At 44.7% G+C, this 22,098-nt stretch overlaps 1 protein-coding gene across 3 annotated transcripts in view; it reads left to right on the top strand.

Annotated features, from left to right (window-relative positions):
• ITPR2 (inositol 1,4,5-trisphosphate receptor type 2) overlaps positions 1 to 22,098 on the top strand; it is a 263,467-nt gene that overhangs the window by 115,407 nt on the left and 125,962 nt on the right. For all 3 annotated transcript variants that reach the window (XM_018556081.1, XM_018556080.1, XM_018556082.1), the window contains exons 17-29: positions 1,654 to 1,773; positions 3,094 to 3,279; positions 5,423 to 5,674; positions 5,915 to 6,059; positions 6,993 to 7,143; positions 13,237 to 13,424; positions 13,871 to 14,009; positions 15,205 to 15,271; positions 16,284 to 16,449; positions 17,576 to 17,752; positions 20,317 to 20,406; positions 20,514 to 20,639; positions 21,823 to 21,945. In XM_018556081.1, the coding sequence (XP_018411583.1) occupies positions 1,654 to 1,773; positions 3,094 to 3,279; positions 5,423 to 5,674; positions 5,915 to 6,059; positions 6,993 to 7,143; positions 13,237 to 13,424; positions 13,871 to 14,009; positions 15,205 to 15,271; positions 16,284 to 16,449; positions 17,576 to 17,752; positions 20,317 to 20,406; positions 20,514 to 20,639; positions 21,823 to 21,945 (1,930 nt within the window). The remainder of the gene's footprint in view (positions 1 to 1,653; positions 1,774 to 3,093; positions 3,280 to 5,422; positions 5,675 to 5,914; positions 6,060 to 6,992; positions 7,144 to 13,236; positions 13,425 to 13,870; positions 14,010 to 15,204; positions 15,272 to 16,283; positions 16,450 to 17,575; positions 17,753 to 20,316; positions 20,407 to 20,513; positions 20,640 to 21,822; positions 21,946 to 22,098) is intronic.

The following is a 22,098-nucleotide window of genomic DNA, read 5'->3' on the forward strand; positions in this document are numbered from 1 at the left end:
TGATCTTATCATTCAGTGTATTATTGGGTTTTAAATCAAATGTACTCAGTCTTCCACGTTCAGTTATAAAACTGTAAAGAGACCCTGTCACCAACTTTGCATGTAAAAGCACAGATAAATCAAGTATTTTACATACACCCTTGCAGTGTTTTCCTTACCAAAATGTTGTTTTTATGGCCTTGCAATGTTCCTCCTGAACATGCTAGAAAAGTTTGACTTGTTCAGGAAGAGTCAATTCCCTAGCACAGCCTTCCTTTATTGGAGCCCTCTCCTCTTCTGGGAGTGTCTAATTACTGTCTGTCTGGGGCTTATAATATCCCCTTTTGCTTCTCCACCAGCATTTACCGTAAATAAAAATGCTGGTGGAGAAGCAAAAGGGGATATTATAAATTGGCACTTGAGTGATAGCTCTGAGTCTGTTGGAGCTGACATCTAATCTAAGATGGAGGCACTCAGCAGGATTCTCAGGGCTTTTGTATTTCTACACAACGGAATCTTTTACAGGTATATACCATGCATAAAATATGTTAAATGCACAGACATTTAACATATTTAACTTCTTTATAATTAAGAGAACCTGTCGACAGATTCTCTTTAAGCAGCCACACCCCGTGAGATATAATACAAAAGCCCAACCGCAGTCAAAGCTTTTTGTTTTTTGACAGGGTGCTCTTTCAGGTTTTATTGCTGTCTGTGTCTTCATTCGGGAGATTTACAATCATTTCCCAGTCTGTAACCACTGACCAAGTGTGCAAGCTTTCACGTTATTTAAAAAAAAAGTTTTGGGTGGTGTTCCACTTTTAAGGCACCGTCTACTCAAAACTGACATTACATTGTTTGGTAGATGCTAGAGAGTTAATTTGCCTGACAGTCTCTTCTGCCCCCTGGGGACTCTATTGGTGAGATCTCTGAACTGAGTTCCTGGGGGTGTACACCTTCTGTGCCCATTATGAGGGGTTCCCACCATCCCTGCGCTGAGTTCCTTGGTCAGCACAACCTCTGTGCCCATTATAAGGGGCTTCCACCACCCCTGTGTTGAGTTCCTTGATCAGAGCACCTTCTGTACCCATTATGGGGTGCTACCACTATCCCTGTATTGAGTTCCCAGGTCTGCTGTGCTCATTATGAGGTGCTCCCACCATCCCTGTGGTGCGTTCCTGGTTCTTCCTCACCTGCTGTGTCCATTTTGAGGGTTTCCACCATCCCTGTGCTGAGTTCCTGGTTCTACACACCTGCTGTGCCCATTATGAGGGGTTCCCACCATCCCTGGGCTGAGTTCCAGGTTCTACACACCTGCTGTGTTCATTATGAGGGGTTCCCAATATCCCCTGTGCTGAGTTTCCGGGTCTACACACCTTCTGTGTCCATTATGAGGAGTTCCCACCATCTGTACTAAATAATGTATTAATTTTGTAATATGTATAATGTAATAGGAGAAGCTGGTAACACACAAAGATTGGAAACACCCAAAACTCCCTAGGGGACAGGAGCAGAAGCAGGAAGAATTTCCGTTCTTTTCAGTGATGCACTTGTGTGCTTTTGTATGGTTTGTTTGTAAAAATCATTCTGCTTGATATATTTTTATTGGTGTGTGCATACAGCACATCTTCCATAAGTATGAGCTGATAAATGTATCATGTTCTTGTTCTTTAGATTCCTGGATTATTTGTCGGATCTCTGTGTGTCAAATACGACCGCCATACCTGTAACTCAGGAGCTGATCTGTAAATTTATGTTGAGCCCAGGAAACGCCGATATCCTCATTCAGACCAAGTAAGTACTTTAATACGGTAGCTGCAATGCAGATCCTCCCTTCGGGGGCTCATGTCACTATCAGGACCTCATTTAATTTAAGCACCTTCTATGTTTGTAGAATTTGGGTTTTTGGTGGTGTCTGTGGTGGTGGTGAGGTTGGGGTTATTTTGGGATTGCCTAAATGCAGGCTTTTATAGGTTTCAAAGGGCCGGGTCAACCTGTAGCAAATCATGGGACAATCACAGCACTAGGTAGCCCATATCGCACCAAAATGTGACATTGGTGGCACTAGACACGCTTGTAGCCAATCAGAGAACTGGGACATTCTCAGTGCTAGGCCAACTCATACCATACCAGGTTGTGGAAGCATTGATGGGGCTAGGCCAGCGGTTCTCAAACTTTCTAGTGCCGCGACCCTTTGATAACAATTCCCAAGTTTGATAACAATGCCCTAAAAGTAAAAAATATTTCCGTTGCTCCTTCATCGCTGTAATTTTGCTACCGTTAGATAGCTATTAGATAGCGGCTCCCGGGAGAGAAACACTTTGACAGCAGCAGTGACAGCAGCAGTGGGAGGGTGCAATAGCTAGTTTGCTATTGGCTATTGCAAAGTGAAATATGCATTCCTATGCTGTTTTTTTTTTCTCTTTTTCTCTGACTGATGGCGGCCGGCGGCTCCGATGTCAGAAAAAAAAATCGATCGGGCAGAGTAAACCTTTCCCGGAGAAAGTGTTTCTCTCCCGGACGGCGGGGAGCCGCTATCTAATAGCGGGAGACTCCTGGAGTGTCCGGGAGAGTCGGGATGTCTTTAGGCGACCCCTGGCAAATCGTCATTCGACCCCCGATGGGGTCGCGACCGACAGGTTGAGAACCGCTGAGCTAGGCAATCCTGTAGCCATCCAAAATATTAATGCAGCAATCAAATATTATTTCACACACCAGCCGAAAGGCAATATTTCTGGTCTTTGAGTGATGTTTTATCTTCTGAATATTTTATGCAGAGGGACAGAAGTGGATGCTTCAAGGCCGCAGAAAAAGAAATGTAATCTCTTTATATCTCTCTACAATTTTATTTGCCTAAAGTGAACCTATCAATAGAAAAAATGGATTCAAATAACATAATTTCATAATAGGAGGCACCACAAGATGCCTTAGCACACCTTTTTTCTTAATTCTAAAATATTTTTTAGCACATGCCCGGTAGCCTTAAAACTCATCCCAACACACCCCAAATGTAAATACAAGGGTATTGGTCTGCTGTACAAAGCACTGCTAGAGCAGATTGCATGCCTTAGTTTGAAGTTGACATATAACATACATGATGTATTGTGCTTCTAGACTGGTCTCACTGCAGATGGACAATCCCCTGGAATGCTCTGTGCTTGCTGATGACATTGATGAAGAGGAGGTCTGGTTATATTGGATTGACAGCAATAAAGAGCCACATGGCAAAGCCATCCGACACCTGGCACAGGAAGCTAAGGAGGGAACTAAAGCTGACCTTGAAGTTTTAAATTACTACAGGTGAATGTCATTGCAACTTTTAGGGGAATGCGTAGCATTGTCAGCTTTTTCTTCAGATACACATATAACAAAAGATATTTTGAATTAAAATTTTTCACAGTTTGCAATGTTTTAAAACCTTGTTTTGATGTATGATTTGAAATTATATATGTACGTGGATATATGTACGTGAAGCCATACTGGCTTATTACATACTCAGTCACTGCTTCCTCCTTTGCAGGGCTGCACAGTGGTTGTGCCTTACTGCTCTTAGCCTGTGATGGCTCTCTATTATCCAGGTCATAGTATAGCTAGTAGTAGTCACTCACATTCAACTGGACTTGTTCTGTGCTGTTGAAGACATTTCGCTGCTTATTTTACTGGCTTTCTCCACTCTAATAAGTATTAGGAACATACTACAGTAATTATAGCCACACAAGTAACTCAACCTCATCTAATTGCCATGGAATGTGTCAAATCAGATGTTAATCCAAGGCAGTGGCGTAACAACCGGGGGGGGGGGCGGTGCGCTGGCCCCGGGCGTAAAGTGGAAGGGGGGCGCCGGCTGAAAATGGCACTTTTGGTAAAATGGTGAAAGTGCCATTTTCCTGCCGTTTTGTCGGGGCAGCCGTGATTTATTTCCTCCCCGCTGGGCCCTGCTCTTTGTCCCTGCTCTTAGAGGAGAGAAAGTGACAGCCGGCCGAGCGCTGCGCGAGGAGATCGCCGTGATCGGCTGGTGTCTCTCCTCCCACAACGCTCAGCCGCCTATCACAGTGCGGCAGAGCGGTGTGGGGGGCGGAGACAGCGCTGTCACAGACTTATTACATAATCCTATCGTATGGTGGTTCAGAGTATGGGGCATGTGTTAATCGTTCGAGCTACACGGATGATGGTTTGAATTGTTGTCCAGTGGCCAGAATAGAGATGTTAAAAGATATTAGAGAGAATTGAACAAAACTGGAGCAGTTGTCCATGGCAACCAATCGGCTTCTTCAGGTAAGTTTTGAAAAGGAAACATAGAAGCTGATTAATTTGGGCAACTGCTCCAGATTGGGACTTCTCCAGTTTTTATAAATTCCCCTAGGACTGATGATATGGAAAACCCCTACCCCTGTTTAGGCAGGATTGTTCCAATATGATGTAGATGGCCTCCCTTATTCCCTCTGTCCAAAATGTGCTCCTTCCCACAGTGCAAGTTTTCTTAAAACAATGCACTGCCTTTGTGGGAGTGTTAAGCAGAGAGTGTTTGCTTCCTCTAGCAGCTACTCTGCTCTCTATTTGTCCTGGTGACCATTATTAGTGAAAGAAAACCCCAAATTTGGGTTTTCATCAGAACAGGAATAGAGGGGAAATCTTCCCATAGGGACACTGGTTCTGGTAACCCCGCTGACCGCCAGGGATTTCTTTGGAGAGATTTCCTCTCATTTCCTGTTAGGGCTGTTGAACAAGAAGTGAAGGGAAATATTTCTAATGGGACACAAAGAGAAAAAAAAATGTGACATGAGTTATAATCCTTCCTCACTCTAAAGACCTTTGGCTTCAGTTCAACTTTTAAAAAATAACTATAAGTAAGAACTCAAAATCAGCTCGCTGAAAATTCGTTTTTTCCCCCCTCTTTTAACACATGAAATCAATATTTACATTTGACTAAATATGTAGTCAGAGTGCATTGCAACACCATGCAAGCTCCTGCTTGCTTCTATTTGATAAAACACTGAAAAGTACAATGAGGGTGTGCGATCTGCACTAACCATAACCTCCAAATTGTATCTTTCTATAGATAAATCACTTACAGGGTTATTCACAAAGCTGCCAAAGGCAACCGAATGAATAACCCAGCCGAAGTGAAGTGAGTCGAACGCTGTTCAGGTATTCACTTCTGGCTTGTATGACTGATTTCAGCCGTACATCGGCTAAAGTCAGCCATACATCGGCTGCCTTCGGTGCAGAAGGACTTCGACTCAGCCGATCCAACATCGCTGCCGTTCGCCCCTATTCTCATTGGGGCCGAGCGGCATTCGGCTCGGCTATTCTGCTCGGTACCTCAGTACCTCAGAGTTCAGTCTTTTATGGAATATTAACATTGCATCAGACAATCTACAAAGTAAAAAGATATTAAACATCTTTCATGAAACAAATGTTAATTATTATTTTTTTGGTACAGGTATCAGCTGAACCTGTTTGCACGGATGTGTCTGGACCGCCAGTATCTCGCCATCAACCAGATCTCCACCCAGCTTTCCGTAGACCTGATCCTACGCTGTATGTCTGATGAAAACCTCCCCTATGACCTGCGTGCCTCCTTCTGCCGTCTCATGTTGCACATTCATGTGGACCGCGATCCTCAAGAAACAGTGATCCCTGTGAAGTATGCCAGACTGTGGACGGAGATCCCCACACGCATCAGCATCCACGAGTGAGTGTTCTAATTTAGTCAGACGTAGTCTCAGCTGGACTGTAACAATAGATAGTAAAGTTGTGCAATACCATTCACAAAGAAAATATGACTTTGGGACTGCACAGCTGAGGTTATAATATAATGTACTCATATAGTGGACTTTTATCTCTTGCTATCATGTAGGTGATTATTGGAATGTCTGTAGGTTTATCCAGATCAAAACTGTAACAGTCTTCCTCCATCTTCACTTGTCTTCAGTTATGACTCCTTCACCGACTCGTCCCGGGATGACATGAAGAGGAAGTTTGCACTGACCATGGAATTTGTGGAAGAATATCTCAAGGAGGTTGTGAATCAGCCCTTCCCCTTTGGTGACAAGGAGAAAAATAAACTAACTTATGAGGTACTGGGATGATGTATGTGTTTCAACAGAAATCTGCCTGTAGAGGAAAAAAAATGTGCAGCATATACAACTGCTAAAGCAGAAACCAATAGATGTTTGCACATTTTGTTTTCCTTAAATGTTCTTTTGCATTCGCTGGAAATCCCCATATTTTCATGTATTATGCAAATGAATGAAAAACTGAAACCCATGTTAGAGGTCCGGCAGAATCCCCACATCCCTTCATTTGCTGTTTTGGCTGTTGGTTAACACTATTTGGCCAAAAGTGTATGGAGACCTGACCATCACAGCTGTATGAGCTTGTTGGGCTTCCAAAACCATGGGCATTATTATGGAGTTGGCCTCCCTTTCTGGCACTAACAGCTTGTGCTCTTCTGGTAAGGCTTTCTACAAGATTCTGAAGTATGTTTCTGGAAATTTGTACCCGATAAAGCATTTGTAAGGTTAGAATGATAAGACCTGGCTTGCAGGCATCCCAAAGGCATTCAGTAGAGTTGTGGTCAGGACTCTGTGCAGGACACTTGAGTTTCTCCACATCAAACCATGTCTTAATGGAGCTGGCTTTGTGCACTGGGACACAGTCATGCTGGAACCAAAGATGGTAATCACCAAACTGTAACCGCAAGGTTGGAAGCCCACAATTGTCTAATATGGCTTTGTATGTTGTAATATTAATAATCCCCATTGCTGCAAACACCCGAATTCAACCATTTGGATGTGCGTTCACATACCTATGGCCATAAAGTGTATGCTGGGATTAACCTTTAGTTGCAGTTAGGCTGGCACCACGTTTTCTAGCTGTACAGCTGATCTGAATGCCACTTGTTATAATCGGGGCATTTGTTGGGACATCTCCTAACCCAATAAAAACAAGAAACCACAAAAAGATTTTGCCCAATATTCTTTCCCTCTAACCTCCTCATCTCTTTGCAGGTCGTCCATTTGGCCCGAAATCTCATCTATTTTGGATTCTATAGTTTCAGCGAGCTGCTGCGACTAACTCGGACTCTTCTGGCTATACTGGACATTGTCCAAAGCCCCATGTCTTCCTACCTGGAGCGGCTGAGCAAATTCCAGGATGGAGGTGAGATTTGGCCCAACCTACTTTTGTTGTTTTCCTGTCTTGACGGCAGAAATAAAGACACAGTGGTAATCCGTGTCTGTCAAGAAAGTATTTCAGCCTTTGATGGGCACTGGTGCATTACACAGACTGCTGACCAAGAAGCAAGTTAAACATAGAAAAATGACTTGAATTTGGGGTCAGTTTGAAATCAGTCAGTTCATTTCTAGTCAGTGGGAGGTAGGATTGATATGCAAGTAAATGTTCTTTAACAAAAATGTATTCAGATGAACCACATTTACATTACAAAAAACATCATTTTGCAACCACAGAAGGCAGATATGACTGAACTGGGTTTCAATTGTGTGTAATTGGTTTCTTGTGTCATACCATAGGGAGGCAGGTGTTCCATCGGTTTAGCACTAAATAACTTTTGATTTCAGTAGCCTGATTGAGCTACTAGAACTATCCTGTGTGACTCCATTTTTAAAGTGTATCTAAACCCAAGAACAGAAATCTACATATTGCAGCTTACCAGTCCTTAGAAGTCTTCTTTCAGACTTTTTCCTTTTTTCACCTGTTGATCCTGCCAGTAACACCATGGCTGTCCCTATAATGAGGCAGCCTGAGGCATATCTTTGGGTCACGTGGGGGGTGGGGGGGTGGGTGGCAGGCAGAGCGGTACAATGTTTGCAGTGTGCGTGCCGCCCTCTTTTGCTAGAGTGTTCCAGGTTGCTAAGAGCCCGGCGATAAAATGTGTAAGAGCCATACACATCTCCCTGACCAGCTTTTGGCAACCTGGGATGCTCTGGCCAGCGCCCTGCCCAGCTCCTGGCAACCAGCGATGTCAACGGTTGCCAGCCACCCAGGTCTTGGCAACCAGTGATGTCACTGGTTTAGCAGTGCATCCCACCCAGCTCGTGGCAACCAGTGACGTCAGTGAACTGGACAGGACACTGGCCAGAACTGGAGCCCAATAGCTTGCACCACCACCACCGTTAACCCCCTGAGGAGTGCACCAGCAGCTGCTGCTACCTACCCTTTGCCTCACGGGATAACCCTGAGTAACACACTTCCTGTCCTAGGGTGACTACACTCACTCACTGTACTGTATCTATGGCGTAGCAGTGTTGTCACCCTAGAACAGGGGTGCCCATTAAGTAGATCGTGATCTACCAGTAGCTCTCAAAGCTGATGCTGGTAGATCACGAAGGGTGTGAATGGCGGCCTGAGTCTGCTGAGCCAAGCTCCCTGACACCTTTCTGGTGGATTCTGGTGGTTGAAGTGCTATGTATTACATCAAAGAATATTAGTTTACACAGCCTGCGGCACTGCAGTGTTTGCAAAATACAGCAAGGTGAGCCAGGAGAGAGAGGAGAGACAGCCAGGGGAGAGAGCAAGGAGAGCCAGCCAGGAGAGCGAGCAAGCAAAGAGACAGCCAGGAGAGCGAGGAGAGACAGCCAGCAGAGAGAGAGCGAGGGAGTTTTTTTTTTCGTTGGTAGATCTCATGTAGCTGTAGTATTTGAAAAGTAGATCTTAACACAAAAATTGGGGGCACCCCTGCCCTAGAACATGAAATATGTTAGTACTAATGAACACCACCACCTTTCCTCTTCTCTGTAACCAAGGTCTAGTACTCTGTACTCCTCAGAGATAGCTTAAAAACTATATAACTGATAACAATCCATAGAGGAAGTTCTCAACTCATAGGATTACCGGCAGGATCAACATATATTTTATTTCCACTTACAAACAGATATAGTACAGGTGAGCCCCATATGCAGAAGTAATGGGTTTTACACCAGGCCTCTGTTGGCGGATTGTAAAGGAGGTCGGCATTGAGAAGGTGCCCTCATACTGCAACGTTGTTAGTTTGATTATAGCTAAGCTCAGCTTTTGCCCGAACATTGATCTAAAAAGTTTTATAACAATCCATAGAATTCTCCTCTGATGCCATCCTGTGATTGTCTATCGCTCCTCAAAAACTTTCACCTATTATTGAAACTCGTAACCCGGGAGCCTTCACCGCCCCCAGGCCTCTGTACTAATTTGAGAACAATTACAGAACATTAAAATTACTTCTATACAATTCTGTCGGATCTTAATGATCTCTCTTTGGCTTATCAGCACTTTCTGAACTTCGGGCTGAAAGAATCTGATAAATTTAATTTTCACCGCCACATCCTTAAAATTCGTCTTTCATTGTCTTACATGAAGCACATTGTCCATCGCCTTCTTAGATATCCGTATTAGTGCTATTGAGTTGTCTTGGTGGCCCATATATCTTGCCCGCCGTTTTCAGCGGTAATTTTGCCGTTTCATTTTTTTTTCCCCCTCCCTTCCTCCTTATCTGCGAGTCTGAAATGGTATGTATTCCCCTTTGTGTGTCGCGGCTCTTATCATATCTTTTCAACCTGAGAGGTAGAATGTGTCACTCATACAGCTGGCAGGTTAATGAGCTGATATCATCGGCAGTGGCTCCGGGGCATCCATTGTCTTGCCAGTCATTAGCTAGCCTTGCATCAAGAAGCGCCAGTTCATTGTGCGCATGAAAAGGCAAACTAGATCGTTCCAGACAGCTTGCTGCGTTGCTTGCATGTCTTAATAGTTTTCTGGGCGCTTAATTAGCCCGAGTTTAAACTGTCGATTTGTATCATGCAGAATACTACTTGGCTTCTTTGGAAAGAGGAAGGGAAAGAAGTTTTCGCTGAGAGCCAATGAATGCTAAAGTGGTACTCCTTCTTAAAGCTGAACTCTGGGCATGCGTAAAAGGCATGAGCTAAGGCAGCTCTGTATTCCTTAATACACCCTTACTGTAAATGTGTGTGTGTGTGTGTTTTTTTTTAAATGCAAGCAGTGAAAGTTTCTGAATATGACTCAATATCAGCTTCCAGCAGAGCTCAGACTAGGAGTGGAAGAAGAAGCACAAGGAGCCAATCCAGGGGCGTAACTAGAAATCACAGGGCCCCATAGCAAAATTTTGTATGAGGCCCTGTGATTCCTAGTTGCGCTCTTGCAGAGCCCACCTTAGATCCCAAACAGCTCACCTGAGAGTGACCCTGCAGAGCCCACCATAGACACTATGGTGGGCTCTGCAGGGTCTCACGTGGGCTGGTCACACCCCTGCAAACCTCTTACCTGTCAGCTCCGATCCGCTGTCCGTCTCCTCCTCCTGCAAGGGCCCCCGCCTTCTCTTCCATCGCCGGGCCCTGTCTCCCCCTTCATCATCAGGCCCCTCCTCTTCTGACATCAACAGCCCCACCTCCTCTTCCGTCGCCAGGCCCCGCCTCCTCCGCTGCCGACGCCAGGCCCAGCATCCTTTGCCGCAGCTGCTGGCTGTCAGTGACACAGCAGCGACTGTGAGGAGAAACGCACCGCTGCAAAGATCACTGACAGGATGTCAGTGGTCTAACAGCAACACGTTCCTCCTCACACCCGCCAGTGACAGCCAGCAGCCTGAGATGCCAGAGCAACCCGGGCGGCCTGCATGGCATCAGGGGTATGTCCTGGCCGGGCCCCCCCTGTGCCCTGGGCCCCATAGCAGCCGCCTGGGTCACGATTGTTACGCCACTGAGCCAATCAGATGTGCTGATAGGAGGAGAGAGTAAAGTGATGATGACAGAGAGATGAGCTCATCAGCCTGCTGCTTCTCCTGTCACTGTCCAGTCACAGGCTAGGGAGGGATAAGACCTCTAAAGGTGCCCATACACCTTAGACCATCGCAAGACTTTTGTCTTGCAATGGTCGTATGCTCATTAAAAGCCCGTACGATCTGCCCACCTTGGACGGGCAGATCGTACTTGCGATCATCGGAAGCCCGCCCCGCATCAAGCAGCAGCAGTGTAAGTCATCCCTGGAGCCCATGTAGATAAGAAATGGCAGCAAAGAGGCCTCAGGAAAAAAAGGTATAAACAAGTATTTCATAAAAGTACCAGAGACATCATCACTGTGCTGTACATAGCCTGTGCAGAGAGCAGAGCTGTGGGAGGGACCCAGCAGGCACCACCCACTATAGAATGCCTGCAGAAAACTAAAGGAGGTGGCGGAGACAAGACCAGTCATCCTTCACAAGCAGAGAAAGCAGCAGTGAGCGGTCTTTATTACAGGAAGTGCCACACTGGATTACTGCACAGATCTGGAAGAAATACACAAAGCTCACCAAGATTCCAGGAAGAATTACTATAATATAATTGCTTATTCTGGAGTTTAGCATTAAAGGAGAACTATGAGGTGAGTGCTTTTCTAGCAGACCTGTAACAAGTAACAATGAGACTGTCACAGGTCGGCTCAGTAGATCGGGAAAGTAGGAAAATGATTTATTCACTGACGGCCTTCTGTGACGGTTGATTAGCGGCTGCCTTTAACAACAAGGTGTAATCTCTTGCTGCTTTCTATGTGGGGAATAAGCTGAAAATAAGAGAAAGTGCTACAAACATCTTTTGGGCCAGGAAGTGAAAATAAAACCTTAAACCCCAAATTTTTTTTATAGTGCAGGTACATTTAGATCAGGGGCGCCCACAATTTTTCATCTGGAGATCTACTTTTTAAATGACGAGCTCAATGAGATCTACCAACGAAAAAACACCTGCATTCGGGGCGTAGCAGTGCATTGAAGTCAATGGCACCGCAGCCACACCCCCAGTGCAATCGCCGCACCAGGAATGCAGGCACATTAGTGCCTGCATTCCAGTCCAGTGTGATCTGCAAAAATGCTGCATTTTTGCAGATCGCGCTGGACCGGAACGCAGGCACTAATGTGCCTGCGTTCCAGGTGCGGGCGATTATACTGAGGACGGGGGACATGGCTGTGGTGCCATTGACTTCAATGCACCGCCACGCCCCTGAATGCAGGGAGCCGGCCGGCTTGCATTCCAATGCGTTCTAGAGGCCGAACACTCTGGAACGCAGACTTTGTGGTGTGAACCGGCCCTTTCTTCTCTCTCTCCTCACGCTCTCTCCTCGCGCTCTCTCTCCCCTGTTTCTATCTGCTGTCTCTTCTCTCTCTCTGCTGTCTCTTCTCTCACTTTTTCTGCTGTCTTTCCACTGTCTGTCTTTTCTTACCTCCACTGCAGCAGTTTCCCAAGTCTCCTTTCCTCTCTCCTTCCCGTCTGCGGTGTCTGCCACATTCAGCCGCACGAGCACCGCGGTAGGACAGGACACAGGTCAGTGAGCCAATCGCGATCTACCAGTGTTCGCTTTGCGATCTACTGGTAGATCGTGATCTACCTAATGGGCACCCCTGATTTAGATCCTCTCTGAAATGTATATTTCTAAGACATTTGGGAAGATTTTGTCGTAATGAGAGTGGCCACCAGCACATGAAGTGAGAGGAAATCCCTCAGTGGGGACACCAACAGCAAGGGCAGTCTATATATCTCTATTGCAAATGTATATCTCTAAGGATTTTATCTTGTATCTTCTCCAGAAATCTGAAAGCCTCTCAAAACCAAAGAACAAAAATGTCATATTTTGCCGCTTTCCGGTCCTTGGATAGGGTGGCTGCATTCGTTTTCTTTTTTCAGGTGTTGTTCCCTTTAATTTCACCTGCTGATCCTGCTTCCTGTCCTAGAGTCACAACACTCGCTCGTATACTTCCTCTAGGAAGTGTGTTTAGACTACAGAACACTTCCTCCTCTTCATATGTCCATAATATGGGTCAGGGGCTTTGCTATGGTCCACAGAGATAGCTGGGAACAATACTGTTTAATAAGGCCACATAGGCTGAGAGCATAGAACGATATCAGCTCACAGGATTTCTGGCAGGATGAATAGTATTTTTTGCACTTCTCAAATACATATTGCAAAACAATTTAATTGGTATATTTATTGGAACAAAAGAGAGCAAAAAAAAAAGACGTTCATGTATTAGCCCTGGTGAAGTGGTCTCTCTGCAGAGGTGTATCAGATCTCTGCAGAGAGAACACTGCTTCCACACAGAGAGCAAGGATCTTTCTCTCCAGGATGGTGGCAGCGGATAACAGGATTTACTACTCTGGCTGAGGCTGCTCTCTAAAAGAAACAAACTGGAAGATTTTGTACTCTCTTTGTTTTGAATGTCAATTTTCATTTGTGCTTTGAGCAAAGATTTCAGTCTTGAAAGCTGTGTTGTGGTTCCAGGTAATAATGTCATGAGAACGATCCACGGGGTTGGAGAGATGATGACCCAGATGGTCCTCAGCCGTGGCTCCGTCCTTCCCATTGCAGTTCCGGATGTTCAGCCCAGTCTGCACACCAGCAAGCAGACCAGCGACAGCGAAGACATAACCGTTATGGACACTAAGCTGAAGATCATCGAGATCCTACAGGTAGTAAACATATAGTATGTATTATGATGATGTGCCATAGCTCAACTGGACTAATCTCATCCCTCTTCCAAAGTTCAAATCCAGTCATCTTGCATTGTCCAATGGGGCTTCACCTTTATGGTCCCTGGTGCTTATTTACAACCATTCGGCACCCTGTTACAACGACCACCTTAAACGGAAGCAGTATAGGGGTTTGCTGGCTATTTCAGGCTGGTGGGTTGGTAAGCAGTCCTGTAAGCAGGGCCATTGTACACGTTCACTTGAGCCCATTTGATTCAGGGGTGCACAAATTAATATGGAATTCAGAAGCCAACCTGTCCAATCCAGAAGCCAGCAGGATTTTTTTTTAGGATCCAACGGCAGTATCAACAACTAGATAAAAACTTTAAAAGTTAGGCGCCAGCTGTAACTTTTAAGGAGCATTGACAACCTTTGTCTTGTTTCAGTTTATTCTTAGTGTGCGGCTGGATTACAGAATTTCCTATATGCTATCCATCTACAAGAAGGAGTTCGGAGATAATGGAGGCACTGTGGACAACTCAACAGTTTCAACAACCTCGCCTCCTGATACACCGACCCTGTCAGGTGGGTGGGAAACTGACTGTCTTGCGTGCCTGCTGTCATTTAGATCAGTGGTTCTCAACCCGTGTAACCTCGGGACCCACATGTTTCCTTGGTCATTAAGGCGTGACCCAAAAATGATTTCATTACTTTTCAGTAGATAATGACTTCTTAGCAGAGTCTTACAATTCCTTACTAGATGGTGTCCAGCTCATGCACGATCTGACTGCTGAACACCCTTGCATTGGGTGAGCATTCACGCTTCTACCTATGGAGCAGAAAGGGTGAGCGCTTAAAGGAGATCTATGAGGTGAGTGATTTCCACTCATCCTCATATTTAGAGCCGACCTGTGACAAAGAAGCTGTCACAGGTCGGCTCTATCGATCGGGAAGTGAGCAGAGCAGCACACTTCCCGATTATCTCCCTGCAGTGAGTGGTGACTGTCAGTCACCGCTCCCCGCAGGGATTCCACCCCTCTCGTCTCCGATCCTCCAGTGCTGAGTGGAGGAACGGACGGAGAGGGGGTGTGTACAGCTAGCTCTGCCTCTAGATAGGCAGAGCCCGCTGTCACTCACGCAGCTGGGCGGATCTCGACAGTAATGTCAGGATCCGTCCCGGCTGTGCGCTCATAGTATGCCCGCGATATACTGAGCTTTGTGTGACGAGAGGACGCTGGTATATGTCCTCCCGTGACATTAAAGAGATCTTTGAGGAAAAACACTTACCCCATAGTTCTCTTTTGAGTGCTGGCTTGTTTGTTTGAGGGGAAATAGTGAGAAATAGTGAGTGATTATATGCAAACTTGTATCCTACATGATGTGGATAATTATATACAGTATATTATATATAATTATATTATTTTAATTATAAGAAGGGTTCATGAGAGCATGACTTAAATGTAAAGGTATGGTAGCATGATCCTTTATAATATTCAGAAAGGAACCCTCCTGCCTCATCTACCGTTAAGCATTTCACTTCTAGGAGTCTCTTCAACAAATGAATATCTACTCAACCATGAGTTTGATCGCTGAATCATGTGATCACCACTACAGCCAATCAGCAGCTGTTATTTATGAGCAGTTGTAATAAATGTGATGCCACCACTGGATTATAGGAAGTCCCTGTGGATGGCACCTTCTCATGGACTGATGGGCTAGATGGACTTAAACCTCTTCTTCAAAGTCTTTGATTTATTTTAATTTACTTTTTATTTTCTAGCTGTTGTTGCTGTTGTTCCTGATATCGATGAAATTGCAGCACGGGCTGAGACCATGTTTGCTGGAAGGTGAGTCAAAAGTGCCATTCCGCTCGTACCAGGAAATTAAAGCAGAAATATGACCTAAACTTTTTACCTTTTAGTTCAGGAGAGTGTTGAAGGGCTGAAACCTCTGTCAGGGTTTTTTGTTGTCGTTGCCTGCGTTGTCACCTCGTTTCCTGTCCTGGTGATTGTCAGATCTTGCTTTTTTTTTACATTAGTGATCCCTAAGAGATCCCTAAAATGTTACAGTTAACTTTTGCTTTGCTTTTGCAAGGCAAAGCAACATGGTCACTTAACTTCCTCCTACCTAGCAGCACTTACTTACTTTTGCTTTGCTGAAGAGGCAAAGGAACACATATTGTGCTCACCCCCATGACACACTACAGACCATTTTAGGAAAAAGCCATTTAACATATTTAACATACTTTATGTATATAGAGCTGGTGAGTTACATAGCCAGCCCTTTACAAAGATCACAGAGACACATTAGTCACCGCCCACGAGGAGCTCACAGGAGAAGCTTGCTATTATGACATTGCTAATGGAGAAACATCTGTTACTGCAGATAATGGCATATTGTTGTTATACTGATTTCTGATGCCGTAGGAGGGGCTTGCAACAAGGGATCAGTTGCTGGGAACTCATTTAGGCACGCTGTCCGAACTGCATCTCCCAAGAGCCCTTTCCCTGCACACAGTGTGTGGGCATCCTCTTGGGAGTCAAGGCAGCAGCATTGTTTTGCTGGAAATAAATCATCATATGCATATCGGGAGGGGCGGGTGGTATTCTGTAGTCCAGCAGGCAGGTCTCACTACACTCGGCATTTGGCTCCTCCAAATCAGTGTTGTCACTGATTTTAGAAGCTCTCTGGATTTCTTCAGATCCACGTGTCATTTTTTGTACTTGCAGCATTTTAACAAAAAGGAATATAGGGAAATGTAAATAAATTGAAGAGATGTGCTGAGTATGTTTTTATTGATTTCTCCTGACATACATTTTAATGCTAGCTGCTGATTTTCTTTTTGAATGTTTATTCTAGCAAAGAGAAGAATCCTGTGGAACTGGACGATGAAGGTGGCAGGACCTTCCTGCGGGTCCTCATTCACCTGATCATGCATGACTATCCACCGCTGCTCTCTGGTGCTCTCCAATTGCTCTTCAAGCATTTTAGCCAGAGGGGGGAGGTCCTACAGGCCTTCAAACAGGTACGGAGGTCATATGTTCTATATCACAAAATCCACCTCTGCTCTGATTTTTCCACTTGCCCAAAGCATCGCTAAATGTAGGCTAAAGATAAACTTTACTCTGCTTCTTTTTTGCTTTAGCTGGCTCCTCCATCATCAACATACTAGTAAATTTTTTAAATAAAACCTTTCCATTTTAATGACACAACTTATTTTAGATCCCATGGTGTCACTTGGTGTTTATTCTTCTCTATGCAATGCAGGCACATTGTGACTGTTAGGAGGGGCTGGCAGGGTGTTGTACATAGTTTCCTGAAAACATCACAGCACCTCTTAGGAGCCCACAGCCATGATGCACGCAGTGTGCTGGCTCTTGGGAGGAGTTATGTAAATATCAAAAAATCCAATGAACGAAGAGGGGCGGGTCAAGGACAGTCAGCCTTGAGAGGAAAGTGCTAGATGATCCAGCCAGAAAATGAGGCGGGCTCTATCTGACTTGCTGCAGCTTCTAATGCACATTATGAGAAGATCACAGTGTGCAGTGAAATCAGAATGAGCAATTTCAGTCCAGGAGAGGAGCCGGTACAGCTGTCCAAGACTGACGGGAAGGCCGGGGGTTTAGATTTAAAGGCCTGCACGCCAGCTTAAGTTGGCTGTATGATAGCCACAACAATGGCTATGGCAATGGTCATGTTTCCTATCCTCGGTGGTCAAGTCAGTTTTTACATGAAACACATATTCAGTGTAGACTGACTATTAGACTGCACAATGCTCACATATAATAACACATACTGCTGAATGAGATCTTGTATATAGATATTGTCTTGTTCCTCAGTGTACTCCTTACATTGGTGCCAGTACCTTTCATGAAGACCTTCCAAAAATCACAATGTCATTAGTAATGTCACAACGTCAGAGCTCCGTGTCTGGCCCCATTTAGGGCTGTTTTTAGTTGATATTACACAAGGCATTATGGGTAAAAAAAAGGCCTTTAGCAACTACCTGGCTGTCCTTCATGATAACTACATCCCTGGCTTTATTGGCTATTAGGCTGGACAGCGTCCACAGATAATATTACACGGTTTGAGCGTTTCTACAGGCAGAGTGAGATCTTGTATCATCACATTATATCTCTTCCTCCGTGCAGGTTCAGCTCCTGGTATCAAATCAGGATGTCGACAACTACAAGCAGATCAAGGCCGACCTGGACCAATTACGGCTGACGGTGGAGAAGTCTGAACTTTGGGTTGAAAAGAGCAATAGTTACGAGAACGAGGAATTGGGAGAAGGGCAGGCCAAGGATGGCAAAGAGCAGATTAATGAGGTGAATTAAGCGCTGAGCTGCTTGGCTTCTATTTCATTTACTGGCTGATTAAACAAAGGTCTGTAAATGGCAGAGACAAGTTCTCTGCACCCCCACAGGCACAATTAACAGCATAGGAAACTGACAAGGCAGTGAGGACAGAAGCAGGTCAGTAACTTAGTGCGGTGAGTCAACAAGCCTCCGGGATACTTTACCGCTACTTTTTTTTTTAACCCCTACATCAAAGTCTAGATGCCCAAACAAAACTGGACATGTGACAGTAAACTTGCCAGTAATTCTATTGGGAATTTACCTTCCTAAATAGTTTACATTTTTTGTTAAACATATTCAATTTTTATTTGGTATTGGGATGCACCGATACCAATACTAGTATCGGTATCGGTGCCGATGCCGAGTATTTGGGCGAGTACTCGCCCAAATGCTCCGATGCCTAGCCCGATATTTCTGGTATCAGGAAGCCGGGCAGCTCATCATTACACGCTGCCCGGCTTCCCGATTGGCCGGGAAGACGGCTCCATGCTCTATTTGCCCAGGTGATGATTGTCAGCGAGAAAGAATGTGAGGGAAGATACAAAGTTTTAGAGTGGTCACCAGAACAACAGGTAGGGGTAAATCTTCCCTTGGAGACACCTGTGCCAGTTTCCCCTCACAGTTTTCCCGTACTTTACAGTGATTCCCTCTGTCTTCTTGTTGTGTCTCCTGGACAGGAAGTGATGGGAAATCTCCTCAACTGGACAGAGGCAGCAAAAAAAAACAGACTGATAGGTTTAAACCCTTACCTACCCTTGCCTACTTTTGTTTTGGTTATTTTTACGGGTTTATTGGGCTTTAAACGGCACCTGGGGGATACAGAAGCTCCTGTTATCCATTATTTAGATGTTTATGTGCCAAAAAAATAAAAAAAATACCCCATAAACACACCTGCTAAAGGAAGTGCAAAAAATAGAATTTTTTTTGTTTTTTTAATTCAGATTTCCCTTTAAAGGAGAACTATGGGGTCAGGGCTTTTCCCCATAGTTCTCCTAAGGGTAACGGGAGGACACAAACTAGCGTCCTCCCGTCACCCAAAGCTCTGTATACCGGGAGCTACAGCGCACGGTATACTGAGACGCCGCAGCCGGAAAGGATCCTGACAATTCTGTCTGGATCCACCCATCTGCGGGAGTGAAAGCTGGCTCTGCCTATCTAGAAGCAGAGCCAGCTGTGCCCACCCCTCACCCGTCCGTTCCGCCAGTCAGCGCTGGAGGTTCGGACAGGGGAGGGGGGAATCCCTGCAGGGAGCTGTGAGTGACAGTCACGGCTCTCTGCAGGGATAGATCGAGAAGTGAGCGAGCGCCGGTATGTGTTCGCTCACTTCCCGATCTATTGAGCCGACCTGTGACAATCTCATTGTCACAGGTCGGCTCAGATTATGAGGCTGAGTGAAAATCACTCGCCTCATAATTCTCCTTTAAGCAACCCAATGAGCAAAGTTGAGTTTTTACTTTAGCAAAATTTTGTTTTCTGAATTTGTTATCTTTAAAAAAGTTCACCAAAGTCCCACGCATTCATTCCTATTGATTTGACCCACCAGTAGACAATTCTTTTTACCACCATTTTGGCTGGCATTACACTAGGGCTGGACAAATCCCAGTAGCAAGGTAGCCGATGCTCCTTAAAATCTACAGCCGGCACCAACGTTTGAGGTTTTCTCAAGTTATCAATGGCTCCTAAAAACAAATTCTGCTGGCTCCTGGATTTGACAGACTGACTCCTAAATTCCATATTAAATTGTCCACCCCGGGTTATAGTTTTAGTGCCCGTCTGATGTGGACATATTTCATGATACAGCATTAAGAAAATATATACGGTATGTGTGAACAATCCTTTCCTATAGCCTGTTCCCGTGACATTACTGAAGTGATAATGTCACAGGTCATTACCACAGTGAAATGTATTTTTTACATTTTGTTTTTACGAAGGATCTGAGAACAGACCTCCGCCGCTATCTGATATGCACTTTAATTGGGACTTTGGAGACAGCTGAATGAGAGATGATGAATCACAGGGAGAATAACACGGCACAATGGAGGAGCTCATGTTATATGGAATCTTCTGCCTTCTTATTTATAATACCAAATGCAGAATCTGACCTCCTGTACCCAGACTGTAAGCTCTCCGGGGACACTGCTTGTCCATTGCCCTGGGGAGTTTGTAATGGTTATAGTATATCTAAACCCTGAAACAAAACATATAGTATGTTGGAGCTTACCAGTCCTTAGATGTGGCAGCTGCATTCATTTTCTTTTTTCAAGCTCCTTTTCCTTTATGTTTACCTGGTGATCCTGCCAGTAATACACTTCCTGTCCTACGGTGACAATTCTCAATCCCTGTACTGTATACTATGGAGGACCAGTGTTGTTACTCTAGAGCAGGATATTGTGTTAGGACTACAGAACTGCTTTTCTGAGACAGCACTGGAATTTTGGCAGGATCAGCAGGTATTTATTTGCACTTATTGAACAGAGTATACCTTTAATTTACATTTTCATTGTAAACTGGCTACATGCTGTGTTTCATTCCAGGACACAAGTATTCTGGGTCCTGTTGAAGATGGGACCAAGAAGCCTCAGATCGACAGCAACAAAGCCAACAACTACAAAATTGTCAAAGAGGTACTATACTGACTTTGTATATGCATTAACATTGTTGGTTATTGCTTATTTTGCAGTGGGATAAGTGTGTTTTGTGTCACCAGTAACAATCCATATTGACGTTACAGATCCTGATCCGGCTAAGCAAGCTATGTTCACAGAGTAAGAAGGGCCGTAGCCAGCAGCAGAGACTTCTGAAGAATATGGGAGCTCATTCTGTGGTTCTGGATCTTCTGCAGATTCCATATGAAAAGGTCTGTTCTTCATCAAGCAGGTTGTGTCACACGGCCAGAACGCGAGGTTACAGCTTGGAGCTCATTGACTGAGGTCTAATATCCGCTTTGCCTTTCCCAGTGCCACAATGACTTATGTAGCAGTTAAATATATTCTAAAAGTTTCCTTTAAGTAGGGTTGGACCATCCATTGGGCAACTTAGGTAAGAGCCTAGGGCACGAGGATGTCCACAGGGCCCAGCTACAAGCTTCTGCAGTGTACCAAAATAGGAAATTGGTCAAAGCTGTGTACTGCCTGCCACTTTGCAAGGGAAGAAGCACAGTTGTTGTCTGACAGGGCCATAGCAGTGCAGACAACACAAATGGGGTGGCAGTGCCTACTGCAGTCCCTATTAAAGTCATTCTAAGAGATGGGAGGACCAAACCTGGTACCTTGGCTTGTTCTGTCCTCATCTGTCTCTGCCTATAAGGTAACCATTGACACAAATTGGTGGTCTATTAAAAAAACTCTGCAGTTAGCAAGATTTCTAAAGTAGATGTGAACCCAATCACCAAAACCTCATATAAGCTTTAACATGTGACTGTCATTTTCAAACTCATTTTCAATCTTAATAAGTCTCCAGATTTCATTAAAATAATATCTGGGTGATCTTGTAATTAAGATTGAGAAGAATAAGACACTCAGTCCCTGTTTCCCAATTGTGCTCCTGTGTTGTCACTCTGTCACAAAGGCTTCCAATGGAGATTACAGGTTTCTAATTCAGCACAGATTATGCAGACATTGTCCTCTGTTGTCCCGATTGTGCTCCTGCATTACCACCATTGTCACTGTCAGGAAGATGGGCCAGAGCAATGATGGGCAGCAAATCAGCAGCACTGTGATGCAAAGAAGGATGTGAAAAAGTGATAACATTAACAAATGGAAAGTATTTATGATACAAAGAGCAAACTAAATGTAATCCAATCAGGGTTACATGTACTTTAATGTTGAGGTGGATGGTTGTATAGTCAAAAAAAGTGGGTGGGTTTTTGATTCAGATGTACGTACTTTTCCACATGCAGGACCACATTGAGGCCCCCGTACTTGGCTAAAACATAGTTATAACATTTTACTGAACAAAGCTCTTGATGATATAAAAGCCAGTTTGTGACCAGCAGAAGCCTGATTAGACAATTTGTCTTCTTTGTGTTTTTTTCTATCCAGACTGACGACAAAATGAACGAGATCATGACCCTCGCTCATAACTTCCTACAAAATTTTTGCCGTGGCAACCCGCAGAATCAAATCCTGCTTCATAAAAACCTGAACCTCTTCCTGACTCCGGGGGTAAGGGACTTCAACAGCTCCAATCGCAAGACCAGGATAGTTGAGAGTTAAATTGAACTTAGATTCCATTGTTAAAGGCTCAGTTCACCTTTTGCAGCATTTTTCATTGTACACCCATATTCTGGGAATAACATCAAAAATGTTCACATCACA

This window comes from Nanorana parkeri, unplaced genomic scaffold (assembly GCF_000935625.1).
Source record: "Nanorana parkeri isolate BGI_ZX_2015 unplaced genomic scaffold, ASM93562v1 scaffold224, whole genome shotgun sequence".
In the NCBI taxonomy this organism is placed as follows: Eukaryota; Metazoa; Chordata; class Amphibia; order Anura; family Dicroglossidae; genus Nanorana; species Nanorana parkeri.